Source organism: Urtica dioica, chromosome 5 (assembly GCF_054948205.1).
Source record: "Urtica dioica subsp. dioica isolate 48M chromosome 5, U.dioica_male_clone48M_v1_H2, whole genome shotgun sequence".
NCBI classification, from domain to species: Eukaryota; Viridiplantae; Streptophyta; class Magnoliopsida; order Rosales; family Urticaceae; genus Urtica; species Urtica dioica.
In genome coordinates, this window is record NC_142760.1 from 37571592 (window position 1) to 37599184 (window position 27593).

Below are 27593 nucleotides of genomic sequence, written 5' to 3' on the forward strand. Positions count from 1 at the left end.
AGTTTTTGGGTCATAAATTCCAGTCAGCAAAGCAAAGCTAAGCAGGGTTGAGGAAACATCCCGGGACGTTCATCTCTACTTCTCAGAAACGCAACCAAGGCAAATCTTAGTTAGATTAAAACAGACAGCTTGGAGATGAAACCCAACATTTCTCCAACAGTAAACACCCCTTTTCTCTGACGTTTTAAAAAGCTAAGAAAATGGCTGAGCGAATTGTATCAGCTAGCTTCGGACCGTATCAGCCAGCCGGAAGCGGCAGAAACTCGGAAATCGAACGTCTAAGGAAGGAGCTGGATCTGCTGAAGAGGTTGATGGAAGAGGCGGACAGAAGCATTGACGAGGAAGATTATGAGATGATCCACCCAGGTGAGATGAAGGAAGTGGCGAACCTCATCGAAGGCGTTCTCGACAAGTATGATGTGATGACAGTTAAGCAGAGGAGTTACCTGAAAAAAGCAGGCGTTCTGATCGAAAAGCTGATAGGCCGTGACAATCTTGACCGCAACATCGAAAACATCAAGGCGTTGCTGACCCAAATCTGGCTGAACGGGATTCCAGAGCGCTGGTCCGCCGCGGTAGTCAACCGCCGCTACCACAAGAACTTGGAGCTCATTGGCGCCGCAGCAGTCAACGCTAAAGACCTGATGAACGATGTCTTGCTGGGAGGAGAGTCGGGGTGGTCTGCCATCGCGGTCTTAGGCAGGGGCGGGATCGGAAAAACCGCTCTGGCGACATGGATACACAACACCGACGCGGTGGTCGAGCACTTTGAGATCCGTGTTTGGATCACAGTCACCGATGGGCGCATTGCGGCAGAGGAGATTCTAAGGCTGGTAGCGTGTCAGGTCCTCCAAACTAAGTGGCTGTCCGAGATGAGCATGGATGAGCTCGCAGAGTCGGTGATGGAGTCTTTAAGAAGGAAGCGGTACCTGATCGTGTTCGACAACGTGTCGACGAGAAAGCCATGGGATGCTGTGAGGGCTGCCTTGCCAGACGATGGCGTAGGAAGCAGGGTGATCGTCACCACTCGCAACGCAGCCGTTGCGGATTCTTCCGAATCCGTCCGCGTGCACAAGGTGGAGCGTCTCACATTAGACGAGTCGTGGGAGCTCTTCTGCAGGACTGTGTTCTGGCTCGACCCGGAGGGACGTTGCCCCGAGGAGCTGAAACCGGCATCGGTCAAGATCGTCGGGATATGCAAAGGCTTCCCGCTCGTAATCAAAGTCGTGGCGGGCTTGCTTTCGATGAAGCCAAAGGTTGCGGAAGAGTGGAGGACACTGGTTTGCAATCTCGAACAGAGGCTGGTTATGTTACAATTGGACGTACATGAAGTCGTCTCCCTCGTTTTCGACGACCTGCCTCTGCACCTTAAGTGGTGTATCGTATATTTTAGCATCTTCACATAACAACATGGGATGATCCACGGCGAGAAGCTGATCAAGATGTGGATCGAGGAGGGGTTCATACTAAAAACACAAGAAAGGACTTTGGAAGAAGTTGCTGAAGAGTATTTACAGGAGCTTGTCAGGAGGCGCCTGGTCGAAACGTGTGAAGGGTTTTGCTGCTCCCACCACGTGATACATCGCGTCGTCCGGATGAAGGCTACCAACCGCGAATATAACAGTTTCAGAATCACCATATCATGTTCAAAATCCAAAACCCCTAATTTCTAATGAACAAACCCTAATTTCGGCCAAAAAAATCCAAAAAAATTCCAATCAATGATTTCAATCTACAATCCGAGTAACAACATCACAACTGAGCTCAAACAATCATCCAAGACACATCAATTTCTCAAAATTACTCAAAAAAATCAAAAATCCCAAAAATTCACTTTCAAACCCTAGATTCCGAGAATTCACTCGGGTTTGATTTCATTTATACCTTATTTTCGGGAGATTCACTCTTCCTCGGTGTGTGTTCTTCTTTCCCGGTGGTTCTCTCTCGGGCGGGGCAGCGGGAGGGATGGACGGCGGCGGCTGACTGGCAGAGAGAGACAGTGTGAGACAGTGAGAGAGAGAGAGACGGTGACAGAGACAGAGACGTACCGGGGAGGGACGGCGGCGTGAGGGAGGGACGGCGTCGGCCGACTGGCAGAGAGACAGTGTGAGACGGTGAGAGAGAGAGACGGTGACAGAGAGAGAGAGAGAGAGAGAGAGAGAGATGTACCGAGGAGGGACGGCGACGGGGAGCAGAGAGAGAGAGACAGATCGAGTGAGAGAGAGAGTGAGCGAGAATGAGTGAAAAAGAAGGAAGTTCGGGTTTAAAAACCCCAATTCATATTGGGTGTGACATTGTCGCACCTAATATTCATATTGGGTGCGACAATGTCGCACCCAATATGAAATCCCAGGTCTAAAAAAATTCGGAGGGATTTCGCTGACAACTTTAATTTTAAAACCCATTTGGTGCGACATTTGTCGCACCTAAAGGTATTAGGTGCGACAATTTCATATTAGATGCGACATTGTCGCACCGAATAACACTAAACATTAGCGAAATTTTTAGTCATTCGGATGAGTATCCGGTGCGACATGTCGCACTTAATATGGGCTTAGGTGCGACATGTCGCACCTAATACCCTTACACACCCAACACCCAATATGTTAATTTGCAGTAGTGTTAATTCATATAAAACATTGTTAAAGTTATAGAATGTTTTCTTACTTTCCTTTGTGTAGTATATGGCTTTAGCTCTGCCCTTTAAAAAAACGTATCAGCAAGCCCTAAGCAAGACAAACACCTGGTTTCAAATAAAAAAAGGAAACGGAGCAATCAAAGTAAACAAACTATACTCTTGTTTTTGTGCATAATTGAACTAGAATCATAAACGCACCCTAGCAACTAAGCTTAATATCTAAAAACCAAAAATAAACTCGAATAAAAAAAACTTTAATTTTAGAGAGAGAAAAAAAAACACCAAATAACATCGCTTAACCGAAGAAGAATCTCAATTTGAATCTTATTTGTGAGAAGTGGCAAAAACTCGGAAGAAAAATTCGTGACAAAATGATTCAAACTCATAAGAGAATTAATGTGCAATATAAATTTAACTTGTAAACAACATAATTCCAAATAATATATGATTTAGGGTATGAAACCCAAAAAATAAAAATAGGATTATTTACAGCAATGCCCCTTGAACTCCTGGACGTGTAACACTATGCCCCCTCAATTTGAAAATCATACACAGTCAACCCTAAAATCTTGCATCGTAACAAACATAGTCATTCCGTCAAAATTTATCTGACGCTGTTAAACAAACAAGGGTAAAAACGTATTTTTTCCTTTTTTTCTTTATTTTATATCGTTTTTTATTATTCTTTAAAAATGTCCTAATATCAAAGAACGAAATATATAACAATAGAGCAGAATACTTTCATTTTTTTTATATCAAAGAAAACAAAAACTACTTAAACTATCTCAGATTCCCAACCTTTCATTCATTCAGTAGCGAATGAGCTTCTATTCCTCTTCTTTGATTGCTAGGTTTTGAAATCGAGATCGGAAAAAAATGTATTTTTACAGTGCGTGGCTGTCACGACCCGCGAGCGACAGCTCGCCCACGAGCCACGACCGATCGACTCCAATACAATACATTTTAGACAATAGATCATAACACTTTTATATATTAAAATAGTTTGCGAAAATCCGGGGAAATTTTTCGCTTTTATACTTTAGAGTCTTATAATGACTCCTATACAAATACGTTCCGGAACGTTTTAACAAAATACACTAACCCCCGGTTAAGAAACCCCATAGCCCATAGGTCAAGGCAATACGCGCTCGGTCTTCGATCTCGTTTCCCGCTTACAAGCTTTTCCCTTCTCTACATTACCAAGGGTCATAAAACTATGAGTCGATTGACTCAGTAAGCGGGAGTCTAACCTATGAAAGGAAAACAACTAATGCAAAGCCATGTGACGTGCAAACAAACACAGAAGAATGCAGGATGCAAATACCACTAATTCGATAGCATGCATAATGTGTGGTCACATCCTATCTAACACTTGTCACTCCGCAAGGTTATACATCTCTCTGTCATAACCTCCGGAATGACAAGAGACCAACTTCAGACTTCGAGCAGCAGTCTTCCGCTGGCCTAAGAGTTTTCGTTTTGTCTAGGATCCACTAGTGGTACCATTTTCTTTTTATTATGACGTCAGCGCTACTGGGCTCTGACGGCAATGAGCTCGCGAATCGCGACCTTCACCCATTCCGCCATACAGTGCTTGCATCAGCTACCGTCGAGTCTCCAGCCTCGCAATGAGCTCGCGAATCGCGACCTTCACCCATTGCGTAAAGAGTACTCAGCACACGGATTTTTAAATCCGCTTCATACAAGTCATTGACTTGTAGGTACCACCGACAACGTTTTTAATCTTTGGGTACTCTAGCGTATAAAGTACACAACTAAGTATATACAGGAGAGCGTCTCGGGTTAAATCCCGAAAGAATTATGGTTTCCCTTTCATGCTCGTTAAGTGTTTTAGTTTGAAGACTCAGGACGTGACTCCTGGTACTTCTACCCTCGGTTCGAATCCGAGAGTCCGTTTCTGCTCTCCTGACACCTCTTATCTAACCTATCCCTATGGTTAGTAGAGGGATCTAGCTACAACAAATAACAACGTGGCTGGTTCAAGTTAGCATTTGAACCTACGGGTAAAACCCGAACTAAGTTTTCCATAAAGAGTGGCCGAAGCCTTAATCTTTGGTGTTCGTGTCTTTTAAGGCTTTTCCTACTCTTGTTTACTAACAAATAAATGCACAAACAAACAAGGTTATTCCCTTGGTAAGTAGTTGACTTATGTCTCCTCACTTACATAGAATAGTCAAACTGCTTGACTTTATGGCCTCGACGCTTCAAATCGCACTACTTGTCCTCGTGCGCTCCTCAAAAGAATTAGCACGTCGGTTAATTGAGACCGAGGGTTGTCTTTAATTCCTCGTCAATTCTCACATGTCGTCCTGGTCCGTTCCCGTCACTCTTCATTTCCTAACATAACCGATACAACATTAAATTTCTCAGCCCCAAAACAAAATCACGATCGATAATCGAGACTCAAATAAATAAAATCGAAGGTTTTCCTTTTTTTTTTCCTCTATTTCTTCTTTCTTCTTTTCTTTCTTTCTTTTCCTGCTTGCGTGTTACATTTGGCCGTGTGATATTAATCACTTGAAGAAAACTCCAGCCCCTTGATGACGTGTAATGGTTAAGCTTATCCTCTTATTTACACTTTAAACCCTTTTTCTCATTTTTATTTCAAATGGGTCCCGAAAACATTACAATTAAGTCCTTAATCCTTGTAGCACATAATTCTTTTTTTTTTCTTTTCTCGAGAGATGGAAAATATAATGAGAAAATTAGTCCAATAATTTTCTTTCGAATTCCTTTAAAACATAAAAATTAATTAAGATCGTTTAGAATTTATTTTCACTTCCACAATTGTAATGTATAAACTTTTGTAAACGCTCGACTTGTGAATTTGAATAAAATAGACGAGTTTTATTTCAAATTCTTGTTGCATGTGAGACGTCCTTAAATTTTAAATATCTTGGAAAATGATAATATTTAAGGTCGATGAAATTTCGGAATGAGAATATTCGAGTAATTCAATATTATTATTTGGAACGTACTCGGAGATTTAAAAATCTCAAGAGTAAAAATAAATTCCGAGATCCCTTAAATATATTCAAAATAACGGGAAATAATAATAATTTTCTCGGTTATTTTTCAAGATTATTTTTAATTAATTAAGGACAGGATTGTGAGATTTTAGTTTTAAAAGGACTTACGTGCAACATTCTGAAGGACGAGATTGAAAGAAAAATAGAGAATGGGGTCGTTTTAGGAGAGGCGTGTCAAAATTTGAGTGGACCACCTGTGCACATGTGGCGTGACGAGAGAGTGCCACATGACCACTTATTCCACTCTCCATCTCTCTTTCTCAGCCACCTCATCATTTCACTCTCTCTCTCTTTCTCTTTCTTCTTCTTTCTTTCTTCTCCTCTCCTTCTGTTCTTCGCGCGCGCTCATTTGCAGACACAAGGAAAAGAAAAAAAATTGGGTTAGCTTGGATCTGCACTCTTGCCGACCACCATCCCCAGCACCATCTCGTGTCTCTCTTCTCCTTCCTTTCTTCTTCGTGCGCCATCACCAGCCGAACCACCCTCGTCCACCGTGCGCACCAGTCGAGGGAGCAACACCGCCGCGAGCTCGCCGTGGCCACCGCCCGAGAAAGAGACGCCGGGAAAGAGAAAGAGCTCGCCGAGGAGTCCAAACTCACGGAAATCTTGGTAAGAAATCGAACCCGAATGGATTTGTGAGCTCTAGGGTTCTTGGTTTCAGTTTTTGGGGGTTTTGAGTTCGTGAATGATTTCTGAGAAATTGATTGGTTCTAATTGTTCATTGAACTCGTTTAGTGATGGTTGTAGCTTGGGTTTATGAATTGATTTCGGATTTCTTGGTTTTGATATGAAATTGGCCGAAAATTTCATAGTCTATGGTTTTGGACGTTGATAATTGGGGCTTTTGAATTTCTGCGTTTCATTTGAGGTCTTTGAGACGTTTATGAACCTGTTTAAAGCTTGGGATTTGATTAGAAGTGGCTGTTTGAATTTTGGACGAATTTTCTTTGAGATTTCTAACCTGGCTGTGTGTGGGTTTGTTTTGAGGGTTTGAAATTATTTGGTTTGGTTGTGTGTTTTGGCCGTGAGCCATGGTGTGGCTTTGACGGTGTTGTGACTGTTTTGTTGGGTTTAGTCACTTTGGCTGTGTGGTTAGTTGACTGATTTGGAAAGTGGATTTAAGAATTGAAATGTTTAATCGGGTTTTGATTTGTGAAATTGAGTTTGGAATGGGTGATAAATGACTTGAGATTTGTGATATGTGGGCTCGGTTTTTGTTAGCTCGATTTTGAGATTGAAATGTGAATTTATTGACAAGTTTGGGAGCTTTGTGACGAGTTTTGTGACGAGTTGTTAGACTTGGGAATTAAGTAGTTAGAGGATCGATAAGTCGAGTCGGGAGTTGGATTTGTAAATTGACTCGATATTCATTTTTGTTTCACAGCTCAGTCACAGATCGGAGGGAATCGAGCGAGAGCCGGCAGAACTGAACACGTCGAAGCCGGAAAAAAAATAGAGAATTAAGAAAAGTTTTTAAAGCTCGATCTCACTCGTGAGTCGTTTATCGCTTTATAGCGTTAGACTCGAGTCTTAATTTTGAATTTGAGATTTATATTCAAGGATTATTAATTATTTATTTAAGAATGTTCGAGAATTTAAATTCTGGTTAATTGATTCAGAATTCTCGGTTTGTATGATTTTTCGGATTATTCATTTAATTTATTTAAGACTCGTTAAATAATGATTTGGATTTTATTTCGTACTCGTTCTCTGGTACGAACTCGCACGAGTCTTGAATAAGTTTAAATTCCGAAAACCCGAGAAATAAGTGAATTAAATTCTCGAACCCCTGAACCGACTCGCAGTGAATCCCGATAACGAACCTTAAGCTCGTCAGCTTCTCCCGAATCATTGACTAACGAGATTTCAACTTCAGGTTTTAGTTTCTCGACGCTTCATGACGTGTTGACGCTTCAGGATGTGTAGAGTCTCGGGAAGCGTGAAAAGCAAGGAAACTTCGGAAGTCAACAAGTTTTCAGACGATCTTTTCCAGGTAAGTGTGGAGACATAAGTCAACTACTTACCAAGGGAATAACCCTGTTTGTTTGTGCATTTATTTGCTAGTAAACAAGAGTAGGTGAAAGCCCTAAAATGAATAAACATGAAAGTTAAGGCTTCGGCCACTCTTGCTTGAAAATTTAGTTCGAGTTTTGCCCGTAAGGTTCAAACGCTAACTTGAACCAACCACGGTGTTATCTTGTTTTGTTAAATCCCTCTGCTAACCATAGTGGATAGGTTAGATCAAGGGTGATGGGAGAGCATAAGTCAAACTCTTGGATTCGAACCAAGTGTGGAAGTACCGGGAGTCACATCCCGAATCTTCTTTCTAAATCACTTAACGAGCATGAAAGAGAAACATTAATTCCTTCGGGGTTTATCCCGAGATGCTCTCCTGTAGTAGTATGAGTGTGTACTCTGCGTGCTGCAGAGTACCCGAACTTTAATTGAACGGTTGTCAGTGGTACCCACAAGTCAACGACTTGTATTTGTGGCAGACCAAGGTGGTCTGTATGGCGTTGAGTACTCAAAACTGGGGAGAACCCAACGATAACGGGCAGTCGCCACGAGAGAACCCGATGATGAACGGGCAGTCGCCACGAGCGAACCCGATGATGAACGGGCAGTCGCCACGAGCGAACCCGATGATAAAAGGGAAGACGCCTCGAGCGAACCCAATGATGACGGGCAGTCGCCACGAGCGAACCCGATGGTAATGGGCAGTCGCCTAGAGTGAACTCATTCAGCAATGAGCAGTTGCCTCGAGTGAACTCATTGTCGTGCCAAGGGGGCACACATGCGCCGACGTCAGATGAAGATGGTACCACTAGTGGATCCCAGACAATCTTAAAACACCCAAGCCGCCGTAAGACTGCTGCTCGAGGTCTGAGGCTGGCTTATTGTCATTGTGGAGATCGTAGCAGAAGAGGATGTACGATCTTGCAGAACGACAAGTGAATAGATAGAGTGCGATATCACGCGTCAGTCATGCTCTAATGTTATGTTCTAGTTATATCTAGCAATCATTCTGCATTCTTGTGTATTTGTTTGCACGTCACATGGCATTAGTCGTTTTACTTTATAGATAGACTCCCACTTACTGAGTCAATCGACTCATAGTTTTATGACCCTTGGTAATGTAGATAAGGGAAAAGCTTGTAAGCGGGAAACGAGATTGAAGACCGAGACCGAGCGCGTACTGTCTTGACCTATGGGCTATGGGGTTTCTTAATCGGGGGTTAGTGTCTTCTGTTAAAACGTTCCGGAATATATTTGTATAGGAGTCGCTATAAGACTCTAAGTTATAAAAGCGAAAAATTTCCCCGAATTTTCGCAAACTATTTTAATATATAAAAGTATTATGATCTATTGTTTAATATGAGAGTCGATCGGTCGCGGCTCGTGGGCGAGCTTTTGCTCGCCGGTCGTGACAACAATCCTTCTTAAATATGTGAAAATATTCTAAAACCTTATCGACCTTAATATCTTTAATTTTCCATTCTCGATAGTTTTCTCGTTCCTTCGAGAAATTCCTTTTGTCGATTTTATTTATTTATTCAACTTCACAAATCGAGCATTACAAAAGTTTGTATATTACAGTGGCTTCCTCCGTTGGTGGCGGCGGAGATGTCCAAGGAGAGAGAAGCTTTCAGCGGTGTCGTCGAAAATGTCTCAGGCGTTTTGCTGGACCCCGATCAAAACCTCGGCGAAATCCCCGCCATGTTCGCACTCTCCGGCAGTGAAGGTTTTCTCTGCGGCATTTCGTCGAACACCTCTCAAGAGTTCTGCTGGACCCCGTACCGAAGCCTCCGACGATCTCCTCGTCCCTCAGGAGTTCAGAGCCACTGCGTACTCCGCCATCGCTGCTGGAAGTCCCACTTGTGTGCGATCAAAGGGCCGTACTAGTCCGAGAACAATTATGGCAACGTTGACTGTTGGAAAATAGTCAAAACCCTAAACCAAATCACCACCGAAACCCTGACACTGAACCAAACCATGACCTTCAAGAACATCGTCGCCGGATACGGATTCACCTGCGGCGATACAAGAGACGACGGTCTGCTTTTCTTTGGACTGAACTCTGGCGGTATGAAAATCCCGAACGAAATCTCATCACTCTTCGCTCGCCGCTTCCAAATCCTCTCTTTGCGCCATTTCGGAGCTCATCGGAGAGTTGACTAGCTTCGGCAAAATAGTCAACGGAAACAACAACCCGCCGATCAAAACCCGATTCGTTTCCCTCTCCGCCGATTCTCGACACTTCTGTAAGATCAGAGAAGACGATCACAGCGTCGAGTGCTGGGAACTCTGCACCGCTTGCTCTCTCTGCCAAAACAACTCTTGCCGGAAGTATTTGTCTCTCTCGAAGACTCTAGTTGTAGACGAGTTCCAAGAAGAAGATTGAAGAAGAAGATCAACTATATAAGGTTTTTTTTAATTCCTCTTTAACGATAGGGGCATTTTGATACTTTCCTTTGTCAGGTGCTAAAAACGTGATCACACACCCAACGTCCATCAAGAATATGTGACAGAAGGCCTAAGTTTGCTACGATGCAAGATTTTAAGGTTGGCTGTGTACGATTTTTAAATCGAGGGGACATAGTGTTACTCGTGCAGGAGTTCAAAGGGCATTGTTGTAAATAATCCATAAAAATAAAAAGTGAGAAATTGAATACCACCACTACGATTACATATAATTAGAGAATGATCTAAATCACCTGAAAATATATAAAAAAAAAACGAATCTGACAAAACGATTATCCCAATCCTTAGAGAATCTAGAGTGGGTAGGCAATAATATGGAATTTCTATCCGAATTTGGTAAGTAAATTTACTATTCTGATCATTTTAAATTTTTTTTTCTTTTTTAAAAAAGAACTTTTTTCACATGAACTACGAGAATCGGGAAGTAGAATTCGTGAAATGACATACTAAAGGCCTATGAAAGTTTACTGAACATGACAAATGCAATCATCAAAATATATTCAATAGATGAAAAAAAAACCTACCTTAATAGTAAGTTTAACATACAAGGCTGGTAATTTAAATTTTATTTCAAAAACCTTGAAAATCCTTATTCGGGAACAAGGTAAAACCAGGATAGAGAGAAACAAAATCTTGAATAAAAATAACTTGCCCAATAATTTATTTTACAAAAAATTTGCAAAATAGCCAACTCAAACTTTATAGATTGCTAAATAGCCAATGTTTTGTAAATATTAAGTAAATAGTCACTCGGATGACGTGGCCCAATTACTTGTTTTTTCTAAACTTTGCCGTTTTAAAAATTTAAATTCTGAAATTTTTTGAATTTTGAATTGTTTTGTATTTCCGGAAGTTTTATTTTTATAACGAATTTGAGCGTGTGAACAGATATGAGGGATTTTTAGGGTAGTTCCTTATTTGTAGCAACTATTTAAACGTGGTTGACTATTTGTTGATTGGTTTCCTTATATTTTTTTTCTTTATTCCTTTTTTTACTATTCTAATTATTTTTTTACTTTATAATTTGATGGCCGAAAATCATTCACACGTCTGAAAATATCACTGATCCTCGAGATGTTTGGGTTTTCTCTGAATGACTCAGCTGGTGTATTCTTTTTTTTTTAGTCTATTCTCGCACCGGTTTACATAAAATTACTTTTGTATTTACGTATATTTACTGTCGATGTTATGTTGCAGTGAAACTTTTTGAACGTCAATAGTTTGAAAACCATAACCCATTGTCAGGCGGTGTAAATACAGAATGTAATCAAAATGATTTACAAACTGTTTTCAGTAGACGGCGTTATTATGAGCTTCTATTTCTGACGGCAACTATTTTCGTTGTCGTCATCGTGGTTGAGCGTCTTTTGTAGTAAATACGTGTTAATATTCCAATTTAGCTATAACAAATTCAGAACTAGACATATTATGCAGTAAATATATGTAAATATACAAACACACATCAAGCCATTTACAACCCGAACCTCCAAATCTCGTCTGAAATTTCTAGGGTTTATGGAAAAAAAAAATCTAGGATTATGAATAAGTTGTATACGAATATTAATATCCATTTACAATACATGAATCTTTATCGACGAGGAAGATGATTAACACAAAATAAATGTTTTCAAAAATCGAATCCAAAAAACCCAAGTTATCTTTCCACTTTTTGTGTAATTCTCGTTCTAAAATTAGTAAATACTTGTAAAACTATCAAGAACATCTACAAATCCATACCTGAGAGAGTCGATGCAGCTGAAAACGGAGGTTGGAGATGGTGGACTGGATTTCGTCGGAGGAGAGACAAAGATTTTTCTTTTTCTTTGAGAGTTTTTTTTAAAGCTATTTTTTTCTTTTGACCGAGTATGTGATCTAGCGGTTAATGAAGATGTTTAATAACCTAGAATCTCGGGACTATAAATTTTCTGATTTCTTTTTTTTTCCTTCATCATTAAATGGGCGAATGGACGGAAATTTTTTTTTGGCATTCTAGTAATTTTGGACGACTACTTAATTGGTGCTGGCTATTTACTAATTATTTACAAAACTTTGGCTATTTAACAATCTATAAAGTTAGGTTTGGGTACTTTGCTAAATTACCCGATTACGTGATTTAGTACAGAGACATTAAGCTGTAAGGGACATGTATTTATGTAGCTGATGGGGTTCGAACTCAGGACATCTCAACCAACCGAGGTATGTGTAAATTCTAGTATATATTCTTCATAATACATTTTACACCCTTCAAGCGAAACGACAGTGTCGTTTATGTATAATTTAATAAAGATATATCTCTGTGATCGAAATGCATCATTTGTAAGGACTCATATGATCGTTTTTACATCAAATTATTGTGATCTGCCGCGTACATTGGAATCTTGGTCTTCCTGGCCTTTTTTTTTCCCTCTTTATTTTGAATTTTTCTCTTCTTTGGCCCATTGCCTCATAAACGACATAAACACTTTCTTAACGATCTAAACTTTTCCCTACCTATATTTCAATCTTGTCTGCCACTAGTAAAAGATATATCACCGTCTTTTCCTTGCTTAGCTGTTTATCATCTCTGTTTTTTCAGATATACTTTCTATCTTTTATCTATGCACCTTTTGTTACCCAAAAAGAAATAAAAAGATGAATAAAAAATTAGAAAACTATTCCTTAATTCTATTATCTCCCCTAATCTTTCCTTCCCTGCTCGTCTAAAACATTTGAATTTAGGAAATCAGATTAATGCACTCATTGTTAATTAGTTTTGAGATGCAACACTATGATAAGTTTTGGTAAATATATGTTCGTAACTTGTGTCAGATATCACGACTAAAAATACTTTTTGATAGTTTCAAATATTGTTTCCCATTACAAACAAACATTATATATATATATATATATATATATATATATATATATATATATATAAAAATCCAGCTTGACCATCAAATCCAAAGGCTAGAATTTTGATCGGTACATTACTAGTAGGGGTCCCTACTGGTAAATATGATCAACACAGCATGGGTATATATTGTGACTGCTTTAAAAATAAAGTTATTGTTGGTCTTATCCTACTAGTTATCATTTCCATTATTGTCATGGTACATGTTGATTTTGGTTATTCTTTTACAGTGAAGCTTTGTTGCTACTATGTGAACTGATGAGCTCTTTTTATTTATTTATTCAGTAAGTTATCAAAGCCTGCAAAGATCATTACGCAGTCGAGTTATAATCATTGGGTATTTCTCTTATCTTCTTCTTTCCTAGCAAATCATTTGATTACATGAACTCAGATTCTGATCTAGGGTTTTCTTTTAGGACAAGAAGGCTATATTTGTTACACCCTAACCAGTTAGGTATTTAAAAAACACATTCTAATTGCAGTCAGTCAATTGCTCAAGCAGTTATTAATTGTATGACTGTATTATTATGAAAATCATATAGTGAAACTGTCCTCTCTTTAATTTTATCACGTAAATTCTTTGATATTTTCTCTTTAATTCTTAGGAGCTCGCACCTGCTTGAAGAGTGACCTACTCCAATACGATTTTCAGAATACGTCTGATGTTCGACTGTCATTCCAACACCGATATAGAAATGTGAATTCGGTTGTCGATCGGTATCATACAACCCTTGTTCGAGTAGGTATGAACATTTTAGAAATGTTGAAATTTTAAAATATACCATTCTAATTAGACTTATCTACTATTTAAAAAAAAAAAATTATAAACTACATATTTCAAAATGTAAATACTAGCGTTAAATCTTAAATACTAACGAGTTACTGGAAAAAATTTACTTATAAAAATTTTAAATATATTAAACTGTAAATGTTCATAAACAAGAAAGTTGGTCATCTTCTAATTTTTAAAATTTATCGATCATCTTAGATAGTGACATTCGAAAAACATGTTAAATGAGTGGCTTCATGAAAATGTTAGCAAGCTGATGTTGTGTTAGAATCGATATTGATTTCTAAACTCTATATTTCAATTTATCTAGGACAAAGTGGCAATCAATCTTGATGTACTTTGTTCTCTCATGAAAAAAGCTATGTGAACTGCTGCCTGATTATCACAATACATAGCAGATGGCCAGCTTGTAGGACTGTTGAACTACTTCACTTGCTAGATATATTAAGGCTACTCAACTTAAGCAGAGCAATGTGAGACAACTCTCTGCTTCTTTAACTTCCAAGCAATGAGAGAGTCCCCAATGAAGGTTTATGCTAGATTAAGATCCAGAACTTTCAAAACCATTAAGTAGTAGAGCGTATTACCCTAAGATACAGCTATACCAGATGAAGATCTTTCAATTTTCAAACTAAGAAAACATTTTAAGTCATCCAGGTCCTTGAGCTTGAATTTAGGCTTGAGGAATTTCTCGACTTTCAAGATAATTGCTGGATCAAGGCCAGCCGCTATTATGTCATCAACATACACACCTAAGTGGGGCATGAACCTCTTGCGAAAAGAGAACAATCTATCTTATATCGATTATAAGAAACTAAACATGACTATAGTGTGTGTGAATTATATATTCCACTATCTAGAGACATGTTTGAGTGCACATATTGACTTATGTAGAATCCATACTAGCGTGAGCGTCTAACTAGATGAGCAATGAAGTCCCCTTGATGCTATATATCCAAGAGGAAAGTCCACATACACTTCCTTAAACAAGTCTTTCTAATAAAGCATATTTATCTAACCGAGCTAGCTTTCTATTCTAAGACACTACTACAAAATAGACTTTTGGGTGCGGATAGCCTTTGGATAAGACATGTCGCATCTAAAATGCTTTTGGATGCGACATGTCGTATCCAAAAGCATCACCGAGATTCACCAAAAAAAACTTTGACTTTAAGTTGAATTTTTATGTTTTGGGTGCGACATGTTGCATCCAAAAGTCTAACTGGGATTTGAATGAGACAAAGTCGCATCAATTTTTTCACAAAATTTTTAGCGGCCTTTATTGGTCCCTCTTATTTTCGTCACTTAACCACATGGAAAAAATTTCAACTTATTGTAGGTTGACCGAATTTTGGATTTGACTCGTCGCATTGAATATGTCGCAAACAAATCTAGGTCAAACAAGATTTAAGCAGAAAAAAGAAAAAGTGTTTAGAAAATCTGTTGGATCCTCAGTGGCATATGTTTTAGTTTGGAAAAACAAATTGTAACAATTGTTCAAGTCGAAGCTGCAAGAAGTTGTTCAACCAAGTTCAAGACCCGCGGTACTTTCGTCAATTTTCTCCAGTGCCGATTGAACTAAAAATATTGCACTTTTAGTTCCAAAAATCATAGAGATATGATCGGATTTGGTTTCCAGATTGTTCTAATTCGTGGAACCCCCCTAGGGTTTTATTAGGTCAATTGACACGTTTTAGTCAATCAACGTCGACCTTAATCTTGAACAAGTCTCTTTGCTAGAAGATTTCATCGACAATTGGCTCAAGAAACTTGCTCCTGTTGTCCAAGATTCGTACAGAATTTGTGAGTGCGTGACTTGCGTTGATACGTTGAGAAGATCTTCGAGAGAGGATCATGCGATCTTCGGGAGGAAGAGTCGCGTAAAAAAGAGAGGGAGTCTCTAGTATGATGGGATCTCAGATTGCCATCCATTGGAGAAGTCAAAGAAGCTAGGAGTTTGAGAGTGAGTCTACAAACCTAAGTCATGTAGCTTTGATTATTGAGATAGTGGATCGCTTTTCACAACTGGACATATTAGTCCTCCTGAGTAAGTTGTTTATACCGAACAGGGTTACCAATTTCGCATGTCCTTTATTCTTTCTATTTGATTGATTGTTTAATTGTCGACTTAATTAATCTTGCTAAAATCAATAAGTTGTTCAACAAGTAGTTCCACCAAAAAAGTTGAACAACCTTCTCAGTACACGTTAAGCAATTGAATTAGTATCAGAGCGGGTCACTCAATATACAGAGTGTTATCTATCTGTGTCTGCTAACGTGTGTTTTGAGATGAACATGAAGGAGGGACAGAGTATCGGCCAACCTCCACTCTTGGAAGGACCAAACTATGTATAATGGAAGGCACGGATAACACTACTACAAATACAATCTTTCGGTGCGGATGACTTTTCGCACCTAAAAGTCGCACCAAAAAAGACTTTCGGGTGCGAAAAGTCGCATCCAAAAGACATTGAAGCAACTAAAAAATTTCGCTGATTTTTTTTAATATTTGGGTGCGAAAAGTCGCACCCAAAAGTTCATTAATACCTTTGGGTGCGACAAAGTCGCACCTAAAAATCAAGGTTACCAAAGTTGCACCCAAAAATCCAAATGTTTTAAGCGGTCTTTTTCCCCTCTTTTGTATAAAATTTTGAGCGGTCTTTTTTCATTTTTCCTCATTCCCTCTTCTTATTTCCTTCTCTTCTCTTTTTCTTCTCCTTCTCCATTGCCGCACGCCTCACCTGCAAGAACAAAGAGGAAAAAAAATTTCAACAACAAGAACAGCCCATATTCGGCTGCAACAACCACCATCTCTTCCATTATTCTTCTTCTTCGCTTGCGCTCGGCCAGCAACTCCACCACCAAGCCCGCGCGCGCGTCTTGGCCTGGGAGAAGAGCCACTACTGGTAAGTGCGAGTCGCCGCGAGCTAGAGAGGACGCTAGTGAAGGAGAGGGTTAGTGCTAGAGAGTTCAAATCCACCAAAAACGAGGTGAGAATCTCTCACCCAGGTTGGAATTCAAAGAATTAGGGTTAAGTTAAGTTAGGGCTTTTATCTTTGTGGTTTGGTTCCTGATTTTCTATATGCATTAGACTCGATTTGCGCTAGAATTATGATTAGAATTGGACTCGAAATTGTGAAATGAGATTTTTAGATTATTCCTGTGGATTTGAGTTTGTTTTGGTCGTGTAGTTTCTTGGGTGTTACTTGGCCGTATGTTTTGGGTATTGATTTTTGGGATTTCGGTCTTTTTTGTGATGTGTTGAAGTGATTTGTTGCTGGATTTAGTTGATGATGGATTATTTTCGGATTTGTGGATGATTTGGTTTCGGTTTTGGATTTGGCCGTGTGTGTATTCTCTGGCCGTATGGCTGTGGATAATTGTAGCCATTTTTTTTTTATTTTTGGTGACTTTTTAGGTGCGGAAAGTCGCACCCGAAAGTCAAGACTTTTGGGTGCGACTTTTTGCACCCAAGACTTTTAGGTGCGGACTTTCGGGTGCGGAAAAGTCGCACCCAAAGTCGCACCTAAAGGTATCATTAGGTGCGACTTTTGACTTTTAGTTGCGAAAAAAGTCGCACCCAATGCTATTTTTTGTACTAGTGTAAAAGCTTTTTTTGAAGGCGATTGATGAAAAAGCATGGATGGCTGTTGAGAAGGGTTGGACTGCTCCTGCTCCCTTGGTCACTGATGATAAGGGAACAACGACCATGTTGATGCAAGATAAGTGGTCCGCATATCAACAAAGAGATGTCATGGGAAATTCGAGAGCTATGAATGCCATATTTTTTTGCTATAGATGAGAATATATTCATGTTGATCTCTAATTGCAAAATTTCTAAGGAAGCATGGGATATTCTGCAAGTTGCTCATGAGGGTACAGATAATCATATCTCAACGTCTCCAGATGCTAACCATCAGGCTCGGGAATCTTAATATGATGAAAGATGAAACTATTGTTGAATTCAGTGCTAGAATTTATGATATCTCTAATTAATCTTTTGCTTTGGGAGAACCTATAACGATGAAAAGCTTGTTAGCAAAATGCTGAGATCTCTTTCAGAACGATTCAATATAAAGGTGTTTGTTGTAGAAGAAACTCACGATGTGAAGGCCATGAGACTTGATGATTTGACAGGATCTCTGGGAACCTTTGAGATGAATCTGAAAGTGAATGAGCCAAAGAACAAGAACAAATGTGTGGGTCTCAAAGCTAAAGTATTCTCAGAAGCTGAAGACGATGATGACATGTCAGAGCAGATTGCCAACCTTGCCGAGAATTTTAGCAGATTCATGAAGAAGGTCAACTAGAGAGATATAGATCAAGGGCAGAAATCTACATCAAATATGCAGAATAGTCGAGGCAATAACATTCAGAGAAGGAAAAAATTTTATGACGCTAGCCAAGATAACCGTGGAGAGAGATCGAAGGGAATCCAGTGTAGAATGTGCAAATACCTTGAAGAAAAACAACAAGTCCTATGTTGTGAACTGGAGTGATGATGAGTATGACTCCAGCCTGCAAGAATCACTTTTCTCAAATTCGTCATCAGACAGGGTGGCATTGTAACTTTTTTCTGTTTCTTCATAAAATTAGGACATTTTTTCTGAATATGCTCATAACTTTCACATTCTCAGCATTGAATTCCTTTATACATGTTGCCATGATAGGAAACTATACCAAAAGTTTGAAGGAACTATAAGAGTTGAATTTTTCACCATCACGACATGTTCGCTGAGAGTTTCCACCTTTATGATACTATTGTTATGGAAAATTGCCTCTGACAACAGGTGAGACATTTCGTCCATATCTTCTTTCAACCCTTCTCATAATCCTGTCAAAATTCTTGGCCAGCATAGCAATAGCATAGGTAACATCATCATTAGTTTCAGAACATACCTGCTCTCTGTGTTCAGTAATAGAGTGCTTGAGTGTCAATCTCTTGTTTTTTTTTTCAGCTTTGGGAACATTTCATAGGTCAAAAGAGACCCAATTAGCTCATCACCTTTCTTCTGTGAGAGATCATGTACTTCTTTTATAGCAGTGACTTTCGTGTTGAATCTTTCAGGAAGAGATCTTAGAATCTTCCGAACAAGATTATCATCACTCATATGAGCACCGAGATAGATGGACTCATTAGCAATGTCATAGATACGCACATTGAATTCAAAAAATAGTTTCTTCTTCATACATATTTATTCCTTCAAACTTGGTAGTGAAAAGCTGAAGACGTTGGCCACGGACTTTTGAAGTCCCTTCATGAGCAACTTCAAGAGTATCCCATGCCTCCTTGGCACTCTTACAAGTGTTTATGAGCCTAAATATATTCTTATCAACATCGTTGTATATAGCATTAAGAGCACAAGAATTACCAAGAACAGCTTCATCTTCAGCAGAATTTCAATCCTTTTTAGGTTTGGTAACAATAACACCTTCATCATCTTTCATAGTAGGAGCAATCTAGCTAGTAATCAAGGCTTTCCAGGTCCTTCTATCAATAGATTTGAGAAAGGCACACATTTGAGCTTTCCAGTACCCATAACTCGTCTCGTCGAGCACCGGTGGACGATTGATAGAAATTCCTTCCCTGGTAGTACCCATCGCAAGCAGAAAAGGTCAACGAGACATGGAAACCACTCAAGACTTTGAGTGTCCACTCTGAAACAAATTGAAATTATGTTTAGACCTGTTTAGATAGTGTCAAGATGTTGTACACAATGTAATGTCAATGTATGCGTCAACCTGAACTGATGCAATAAATGGATAAATAACAAATAGTGCGTAAAAGAAATGACACAAGATATGGTAACCCAGTTCGGTGCAACGTCACCTACTCTGAAGGTCGGTAGTGGAAAGGAAATTCACTATATGAAAAGTAATACAGGTATAACAATGGACTTATTTGAACAATCTCTGCTTCAATGCGTTTTTTTCCTAATACTACCCGTGAATTTCAACTCAGGTTCCCCTTGAATCCGAGTTCCCCTCACTTCCACTCTCAAACACTCTCTCGTGTGTTTAGTAGATCTCAAAATCAACGTATGTGAATAAGCAATCACGCGATTACAGCACCCACCACAATTCTCCAATACTCAATGAATCAGAATATGTGTTTAGAGAATTACACCACATTAATCAAACAATTAGCTTTCCAGTCCGCCGATCGTGCATGTCCAGAAACTCTAAAGTAAGATCAATGCGTCATAACTACTAAGGGAGGAGCGCACGGCTTTTATAGTAATCCATATCTCTGGAAGTCAATCTAGGGTTTCCTTACTCATACACGCGCATAGACCCAATGTAGAAAGTCCTTCACAAAACATCCTGGAAAAACTGGAAATTTGCCAGAAATACATACCAGCGAGCAAGGACAAGATGTCTCAGCATAATATACAACATGTTGCACGACATCTTTCCTAACAAGCTTGCACCTAAAAAAATAAGCCAACAATTAACAATACAAATTCAGGTAGGGGAAGAAGCTGAGTCAACAACTCGAGAAGTAAAAACAACAGTGGCGGAATTGAAGTCGCGCGCATATACCATATCGATGCTCGAGCAAGAATTTGATGAGAGAGAGAGAGAGGGGGAGTGAGGGCGGGGAAATTGGGAGATGAATATTCACATTAACCCAAGTGATTTGACATTACAACTGCCTCAACAAAAATAAGAAACTCAACTAACTGTGCTGAGTTAAACACAAGACAAAAGAGAAATTGTTATATCTACCACCATTTCAATAACATTTCCCAATAATCCACTAAAACATAATTTTGGCCAAAAATACTACTTGACTTTATGTGGAAAACCCAAAATACATTTCACTTTAATATTCCTTACATTGTGATCAAAATCCAAAACAATTAATATTTATATTTATTTTGAGAAATCGGTGAGGGTGAGATTTTGAATAAACTCGATTAGAGAGAGAGAAAGAGAAATAAAATCAATTAAATGAAAAAATAATTAATAAAGATAAATATTAATTGAGTTTTGATTTTTGATCAAAATGTAAGGAATATTAAAGTAAAGGATATTTTGGGATTTCCACGTAAAGTCAAGTAGTATTTTTGACCAAAATTAGTTTTTAGTGGATTATTGGAAAATATTATTGAAATTGTAATAGATGTGGCAATTTCACAAAACTCACTAATGCGGATCAGACTCTAGATGTGTCGAAGTTTAATATATAGAATACACGTAAATCTCAACATATTCATAAAAGACATAATAGATTTAGAGAGAGAAGAGAGAGTAGTCATTATTTAATTTCCGTGCTAATAGAGCTGTAACCGCGTAGGCTAACTAAATAATTACAAAGATAAGAGTCTAGAATAAATACCATGTTAGCCAGGTTGTATCCCTATTTGTAACTTATTATATTTTTAAATGTAATAGAAAAGGTAAATTCTTGGAATTCGCAGAATAAACTACTTCAAAAAAAAAAGCTGAAAATGGTTAATCCAGAATTAATAAATATTGTTTAAATCCATTCTATAGAAAAAACATTATTGAAATAAAACATCTTCTTTAATACTACGATGTTAGTATGCCTAGTTATTCCTTACAATTAATTTTCAAATTATCTTTGTGTTAGGGGATTGATAGCTGGGAATGGCAGAGGTTGTAGTGGGCCGTGTCACCGAAAAGCTGGCTGAGTTGTTGGTTCAAGAAGCCAAGTTGTTGGAAGGAGTCCATAGAGACATCGAGAGCCTGAAAAACGAACTCGAAAGCATAAAGTGTTTCCTGAAAGATGCCGAGGCAAAGGCCGCGAGAGACATCACCAAAGAAGGTGTCAGCATCTGGGTAAAACAAGTTCGGGAAGAGGCCAATCGCATTGAAGACGTCGTCGATGAGTATGTTAGACACGTTTCTCCAGAGTGTGATCACAGAGGACTCATTCAATTTCTTCACAAGTTCCGTCGCCTTATCAAGAATATGAGAGAGCGGCGTAGAGTGGCCTCAAAGGCTCGAGATATCAAGTCTTCATTGCGTGAAATCAAGGAGAGGAGCGATCGATACCGATTCCAGTCTTCCTTAGATGAGGGATCCGGCGGGAAAACCATCGGCTCGGGACAAATTAATGCTGAAAAGTACGACCCCCGATTCGACTCGATTTTCATTGAGGAAGATGAGGTCGTGGGGATCGAATCGAGCCTCGATGAGCTAAAGATCGCATTGGTTGGCGGAAAATCTGAACGAGCCATGATTGCGTTGGTTGGTTCGGGGGGCATTGGAAAGACCACTCTCGCAAATCAAGTCTACGAGAACGAAACAGTCAGGAAGAGCTTTGAATGTCGGGCCTGGATCACAGTGTCTCAGTCGTATAACCCGAAGAAACTTCTAGAAAATATGACTAAGCAAATCTGTATTGATTCCGAATTGGGCAAGGGAACATCAGAGAATGTCTCAGATTTGATCAAATCTTTGAAGTCATACCTTAAGACAAAGAGGTATGTCGTTGTTTTCGATGATGTTTGGGACGAAGAGTTTTGGAAGATCATCAAACACGCTCTTCCAGGAAATAGTGAGAGAAGCAGAGTGGTTGTAACCACACGAAATCATGCAATCGCCGTTGCCGCTGCTTGTGACGTTGTCGTCAGACTAGAGCCAATGTCCATGGACACAGCTTGGAGCTTGTTCTGCAAAAAGGCATTCCAATCTAAACACTCAGGCCCAAATTGTCCTAATGACTTATACAATTTTGCTCGCAAAATCGTCAACAAATGCCAAGGCCTTCCACTTGTAATCACCGCCATCGCTTGCCTGATGGCGACAAAAGAGAAGGTTGCATCGGAATGGAGGATGATGCTCAAGAATATGAGCTGCGAGTTTGAGAATAATGGACAACTAGCCAGCATCGTGAAGATCCTCTCGCTCAGTTACGACGATCTGCCTCACCATCTCAAACCTTGCTTTCTCTATTTTGGTATCTTTCCCGAGGACTACTTGATTTCGGAAGCGAGGCTGTACAGCTTGTGGATCGCGGAGGGTTTTGTGAAGCAGCAAGGCAATAAGACACTCGAAGACGTTGCAAAAGAGTACTTAGACGAGCTCATCCACCGAAACCTAGTCGAAGTCTCGCATTTGGAATGCAATCCGTATTTCAGGATGTGCAAGGTTCACGACGTGATGCGCGAGGTAATACTATCGAAGGTCGACGATTTAGGGTTTTGTCAAATATTGGATGGAAAGAACAAGAACTTCAAGGTGAAATATCGCCGATTATCAATACACGGCGGTGAGAACAACGCTCACCGAATCGTAGCGGACTCGACGGTACGTTCGGTCTTCGTGTTCAATGTCAACAATGACGACAAGTTGACGAGCTCTTTTGTCGTTTCTCTGGTTAAGAAGTTCAAGCTCTTGAGGGTTTTAGAGTTTCAAAATGCGCCTCTTGATTCTCTTCCGGAAGAAGTCGGGAAGTTGTTTCACTTGAAGTACTTGGGCTTGCAAAAAACAGACGTGAAGGTGCTCCCGAAGAGTATAGCTAAATTAAAAAATTTGCAAACCCTAGACCTCTTAGACACGGCTGTTCGAGATCTTCCTTTTCAGTGTAATAGGCTTCCAAACATGAGACATTATGTAAATCAATATTGGGACAGAAACGTAGTCAGGTTTAGACAAACCTCTCTTCATGGGCTTAAGACACCGCGCGGGATTGGGGTTTGGAAAGATCTTCAGACACTGGATAATATTGATGCCTACGAAGACATCATGGCTATCAACGAGCTAGCGAATTTGAGGCATCTAAGACTGTTTTCCGCGTCGAGGCTTACCCCTGAAACCGGAAGAGCCCTTTGCACATCGATTTCAAAGATGGAACATCTCGATCTCTTGTCGCTGAAGTCGATAAGAAACGACGTTGTGTTGGACGTAGAATCTGTCTCATCTCCTCCAACGTCTCTTCGCTTCCTTGCCCTGGCGGGGCCGCTTTCAAGGATTCCGTATTGGGTTCCGAAGCTTCATAATCTGTTGGAGTTGCGGCTATGCAATTCAAACTTTCAAGACGACCCGCTTAAGTCCATCAACAGCCTGCCCAATCTGCAGAGGCTTTTCCTTCACAACGCGTACAACAGAGGATCGTTGCGGTTCGGAGAAGGCTGTTTTGAGAAACTCAAGGTTCTCGTGCTGTCAAAATTGGCCGGGTGCGAGGCTGTGGAGATGGAGAGCGGATCGTTGAGCAGTCTCGAGGTGTTGCTCATTGGGGACAGCCCGATGGAGCGATTGCCCGTCGGAATCGAACACCTGACCAACCTGAAAACATTGAGATTCATAAACATGTCCGACGTGTTTGTGTCGACGATAAGGCCAGAGGGAGGCTCGGATTATCCAAAAATCATGCACGCATCGTCCATCACGCTGTGGAAGACGTACAAAGATGGTTACCGAGTCACAAAGCTTCGTGATTCCGACACTCTCAATATTTGCTGCTCGAAAAGCTCTCGCTAGGATTGATTCATTGCAGAAGAGTTCTTTATATGAAAAACTTTTATTCAACTTGCTCTGGTGCAACGTTGCTCTGAAGATGTTCTCTTACCCAAGAGTCCTTTTTATTCTTTTGTTGGTGTGGATTATATATATATATATATAATATATATATATATATATATATATATATATATATATATATATATATATTCTATCCTTTGATATTTGTTTTGGTGCTTGAGAAAACTTAGAGATGGTTTGTATTCAGGTTTCTGTAGTATATTCATTTGATGAGATATTATTAACCAAACTAATTATAAACGAAGTTGTGCTGGACAAACTTACTATTAGCAATATATATTTTATGAAAAAGAAAGCAATTGAGGTTACTATTAGCGCTATTTGAAGTTTATGAAAAATGTCTGTAGTTTACTCTTGTAGCCTTTTATTGGTAGGACTATCTATTCCTTCTCGTTATATTATTTTATTTATTTTATCATCTCGTCAATTGCGATAGTAAAAATCTAGTCTTTTATTTTGCTCTCTCCCAAATCTCTCTTCTGCATTTAACTTGTGATGATCCGAACGTGCCGATGCCCATGGGCGGAGCTGTGTAGGGCCCAGGGGGTTCAATCCCCCCTCAATTTTTTAAAATTACAATTTTTACCCTAAAATTATTATAAAATTATTATAATTTTTACTCAATTTTATATAATTCTTTTAAATGTGTGCTCCCCTAATTCTTTTTTTCAACACCCCCCCCCCCCCCCCCCAATGGAATTCTTTTTACCCTAATTTTGCTCTCTCTCTCTCTCTCTCTCTCTCTCTCTCCGATCCGTGTGGGCCAAAATCAGCCATCGCCATTCCCGATGGAACTTGCCACTGTCGATAGTAAGGTTATGATGCTCTTTGAGATGTCAAACACAAATTCAAACTTGTCGGTGCTTGGAGAAGAGGTTGTCATGGAGAATCTTGTTGGACGAGTCCCCCGAGAACAAGGTCGTGGCTGCCCAGCTCCGCGCCATCTACGATGAGGTCAATGCAGAAAATACGAGGAAGACCGAGTAGTTTCACCAAGACACTAGAGCTCTTTGACAGTGCTTATTAGAAGATGCGGTCGCGACCAAGATGTGGGAGAGGCTCAAGGAAAAAAAGATGAACGAGTTAGGGGTTGAAAAGAGAGATGAGGCGGCACTGAAGAGACGGAAGATGATTGAGGGAGTAAAGGAGTTATCTTCGGCAGAGGAGGCGACAGTGATGAGGTTGTAGATTGATCGATCTACTCATTCTGATGCGTGACATTTTCTTATTTCGTGACTATAGTGTAACGAAATGCAAAATTTTGTGAGAGTAGTTTCACAAATTGAAAAATTTCATGAAAGGTCAATCACTAAATTAAGCATCATTATCAGAGTAGTGTATGTCGGTTTATGTCGTATATAGAAAATAAAGCGTGACATTTAAAATTGTGTGACTAAATGTTAATAGGCAACGGTGGAATCAACAAAAATATAAGGGTAATTTAGCAAAATAGTCAACTCAAACCTCAGATATTGTTAAGTAGCCAAGGTTTTATAAATATTAAGTAAATAGCTGTTGATGTCGATTTTCGGATCGATCAACAATCACTAATGAAGAATGAAATTATAAAATATTTTTATAGGGGTTTGGAAAGACGTCGTATAAGAAACGATTTAATAATAAAGAGCTATAATAATATTACGAATATTAATTAATTTTATTGATATAGAGAAGGTTACAAACGGGCGAGGTGACGAACTCAACAGGTCGAGCTCAATGCAATAAACGTAAGAATACAATATAGAATGTCAAAAACTGAGAATAAGAGCTTGCGTGCCAAAATCGTCCTCTCCTCTTCTATTTATAGGCGAGATGGAATCTTCAGGTCGAAGACACGTGTTCCTCGATCCACACTCCTCGCCGAGTCGTAATCGTCCGAGATCCGGTCTTCGCGGCACAGTCTACTCTTTGACTGATCCTTCGAGTCGTGGTCGAACTGGCGTCCTTCACTGAGCCAGGAAATGTCGCTGGGCTTGGGCTGATCTGTTGAGAGCGAGCCACAGGTCCATAATTGATATCGTGGGCCGTTCTTCAAATGGATCATTGGTTTCAATCGGGCCAAAGCCCATCTAAAATAATATTTGAATGTTTAAATTTTTATACCCCCACAATAGCCAGCAGTATTTAATTACTCGTCAAAGTTTACTAAAATGCCCAAATAATTTTCCCCACCCATTCCCCATTTCTTATTAATATTAAAAAAAATCCAGGGAAATCATGATTTCCGAGAATCAAGGTAATTAAATCATATTCATAACTGCTCCATCCATTATCTCTCGTTTAAGAAAAAAAAAGCTCCAAAAAAAAACCTCTGGTTTCTTCCCCGACGAAAACCCCTGTCCAACATCTCCGACGAACGATTTCGGCAGCAGCAAATATATGTGGTATGCAAATGTAGATGTTCTTGTTATTTTAACTAGTATTTACTAATTTCCGACAAAGATTTACACAAAATGGAAAGATAAATCTGGGTTTTTGGGTTCGATTTTCGGAAAACGTGGATTCTGTGTTAGTCATCTTCCTCTGGGATAAAGATTTATATATTTACTGTATAATATGTCAATGACTTGTGTATATTTACTAGTGGACAAGTTATACATCTTGTAGTCTAATTAAAAGGAAAAATGTGTGTATGTAGATATCAATGACTTAGGTGTGATGTTGTTGAAAAGGAATATGATGTCTAGGTATTTTAGATGTTATTGTTTCTTTGTTAAAACGTGTATTTACTGCCGAAAATGTCAATTAAAAAGTTGTGACGGAGATATTTCCATATATTTACTGCTGAATATGTCAAGTTATGATTTTGTTGTATCTAACGAAATTGGAATATTAACACGTATATACTACAAACAGGGTTAATATGACTCAACCACGATGGCGAGAACAAAAATAACTACCGTCAGAAATAAGGCGCTCACAATAACGCCGTCTACCAAAAACAGTTTGTAAATCATGTTGATTACATTCTCTATTTACACCACCTGGCAATGGATTATGGATTTTTAGCCATTGACGTTCAAAAAGCTTAACTGCAACATAATAGTGATAGTAAATATACATAAATACAATAGTAATTTTATGAAAACCGGTACGAAAATAGCCTAAAATTTCAACAAAAAAAATAAATAAAAGAATACACACCTGATTTATTCCGAGTAAATAAGGAAGATCAATATAACGACTATTAAGGAAAATCAAACTAAAAAGTAAAGAAATAATCAAAACAGT

The 27593-nt window shown here is 39.2% G+C and overlaps 3 protein-coding genes across 7 annotated transcripts; all 3 read left to right on the top strand.

Annotated features, from left to right (window-relative positions):
- Window positions 1-200: 200 nt before the first annotated feature.
- Window positions 201-1406, top strand: LOC149398265 (putative disease resistance RPP13-like protein 3). Its single transcript, XM_089614537.1, has one exon. It carries the CDS (start codon window positions 201-203, stop codon window positions 1404-1406), a length of 1206 nt encoding a protein of 401 aa, XP_089470663.1.
- Window positions 1407-6021: 4615 nt separating this feature from the next.
- LOC149398266 (uncharacterized) lies at window positions 6022-10919 on the top strand. The gene is made up of 5 exons (XM_089614025.1): window positions 6022-6297; window positions 7073-7180; window positions 7565-7681; window positions 8829-8923; window positions 9286-10919. The coding sequence occupies exons 4-5, from the start codon at window positions 8904-8906 to the stop codon at window positions 9629-9631; spliced, it is 366 nt and encodes a 121-aa protein (XP_089470151.1). The 5' UTR covers window positions 6022-6297; window positions 7073-7180; window positions 7565-7681; window positions 8829-8903; the 3' UTR covers window positions 9632-10919.
- Window positions 10920-12274: 1355 nt separating this feature from the next.
- Window positions 12275-24438, top strand: LOC149398267 (disease resistance protein RPM1-like). 5 transcript variants are annotated; one of them, XM_089614024.1, is made up of 5 exons: window positions 13193-13259; window positions 13346-13397; window positions 13477-13514; window positions 13666-13803; window positions 21448-24438. In XM_089614024.1, exon 5 carries the CDS (start codon window positions 21465-21467, stop codon window positions 24300-24302), a length of 2838 nt encoding a protein of 945 aa, XP_089470150.1. In that variant the 5' UTR covers window positions 13193-13259; window positions 13346-13397; window positions 13477-13514; window positions 13666-13803; window positions 21448-21464; the 3' UTR covers window positions 24303-24438. The 5 variants fall into 5 exon arrangements, with proteins under 5 accessions (XP_089470148.1, XP_089470149.1, XP_089470150.1 ...); XM_089614022.1 differs by lacking the exons at window positions 13193-13259; window positions 13477-13514 and adding an exon at window positions 12275-12366; XM_089614023.1 differs by lacking the exons at window positions 13193-13259; window positions 13477-13514 and adding an exon at window positions 13099-13182.
- The last annotated feature ends 3155 nt before the right edge of the window (window positions 24439-27593 follow it).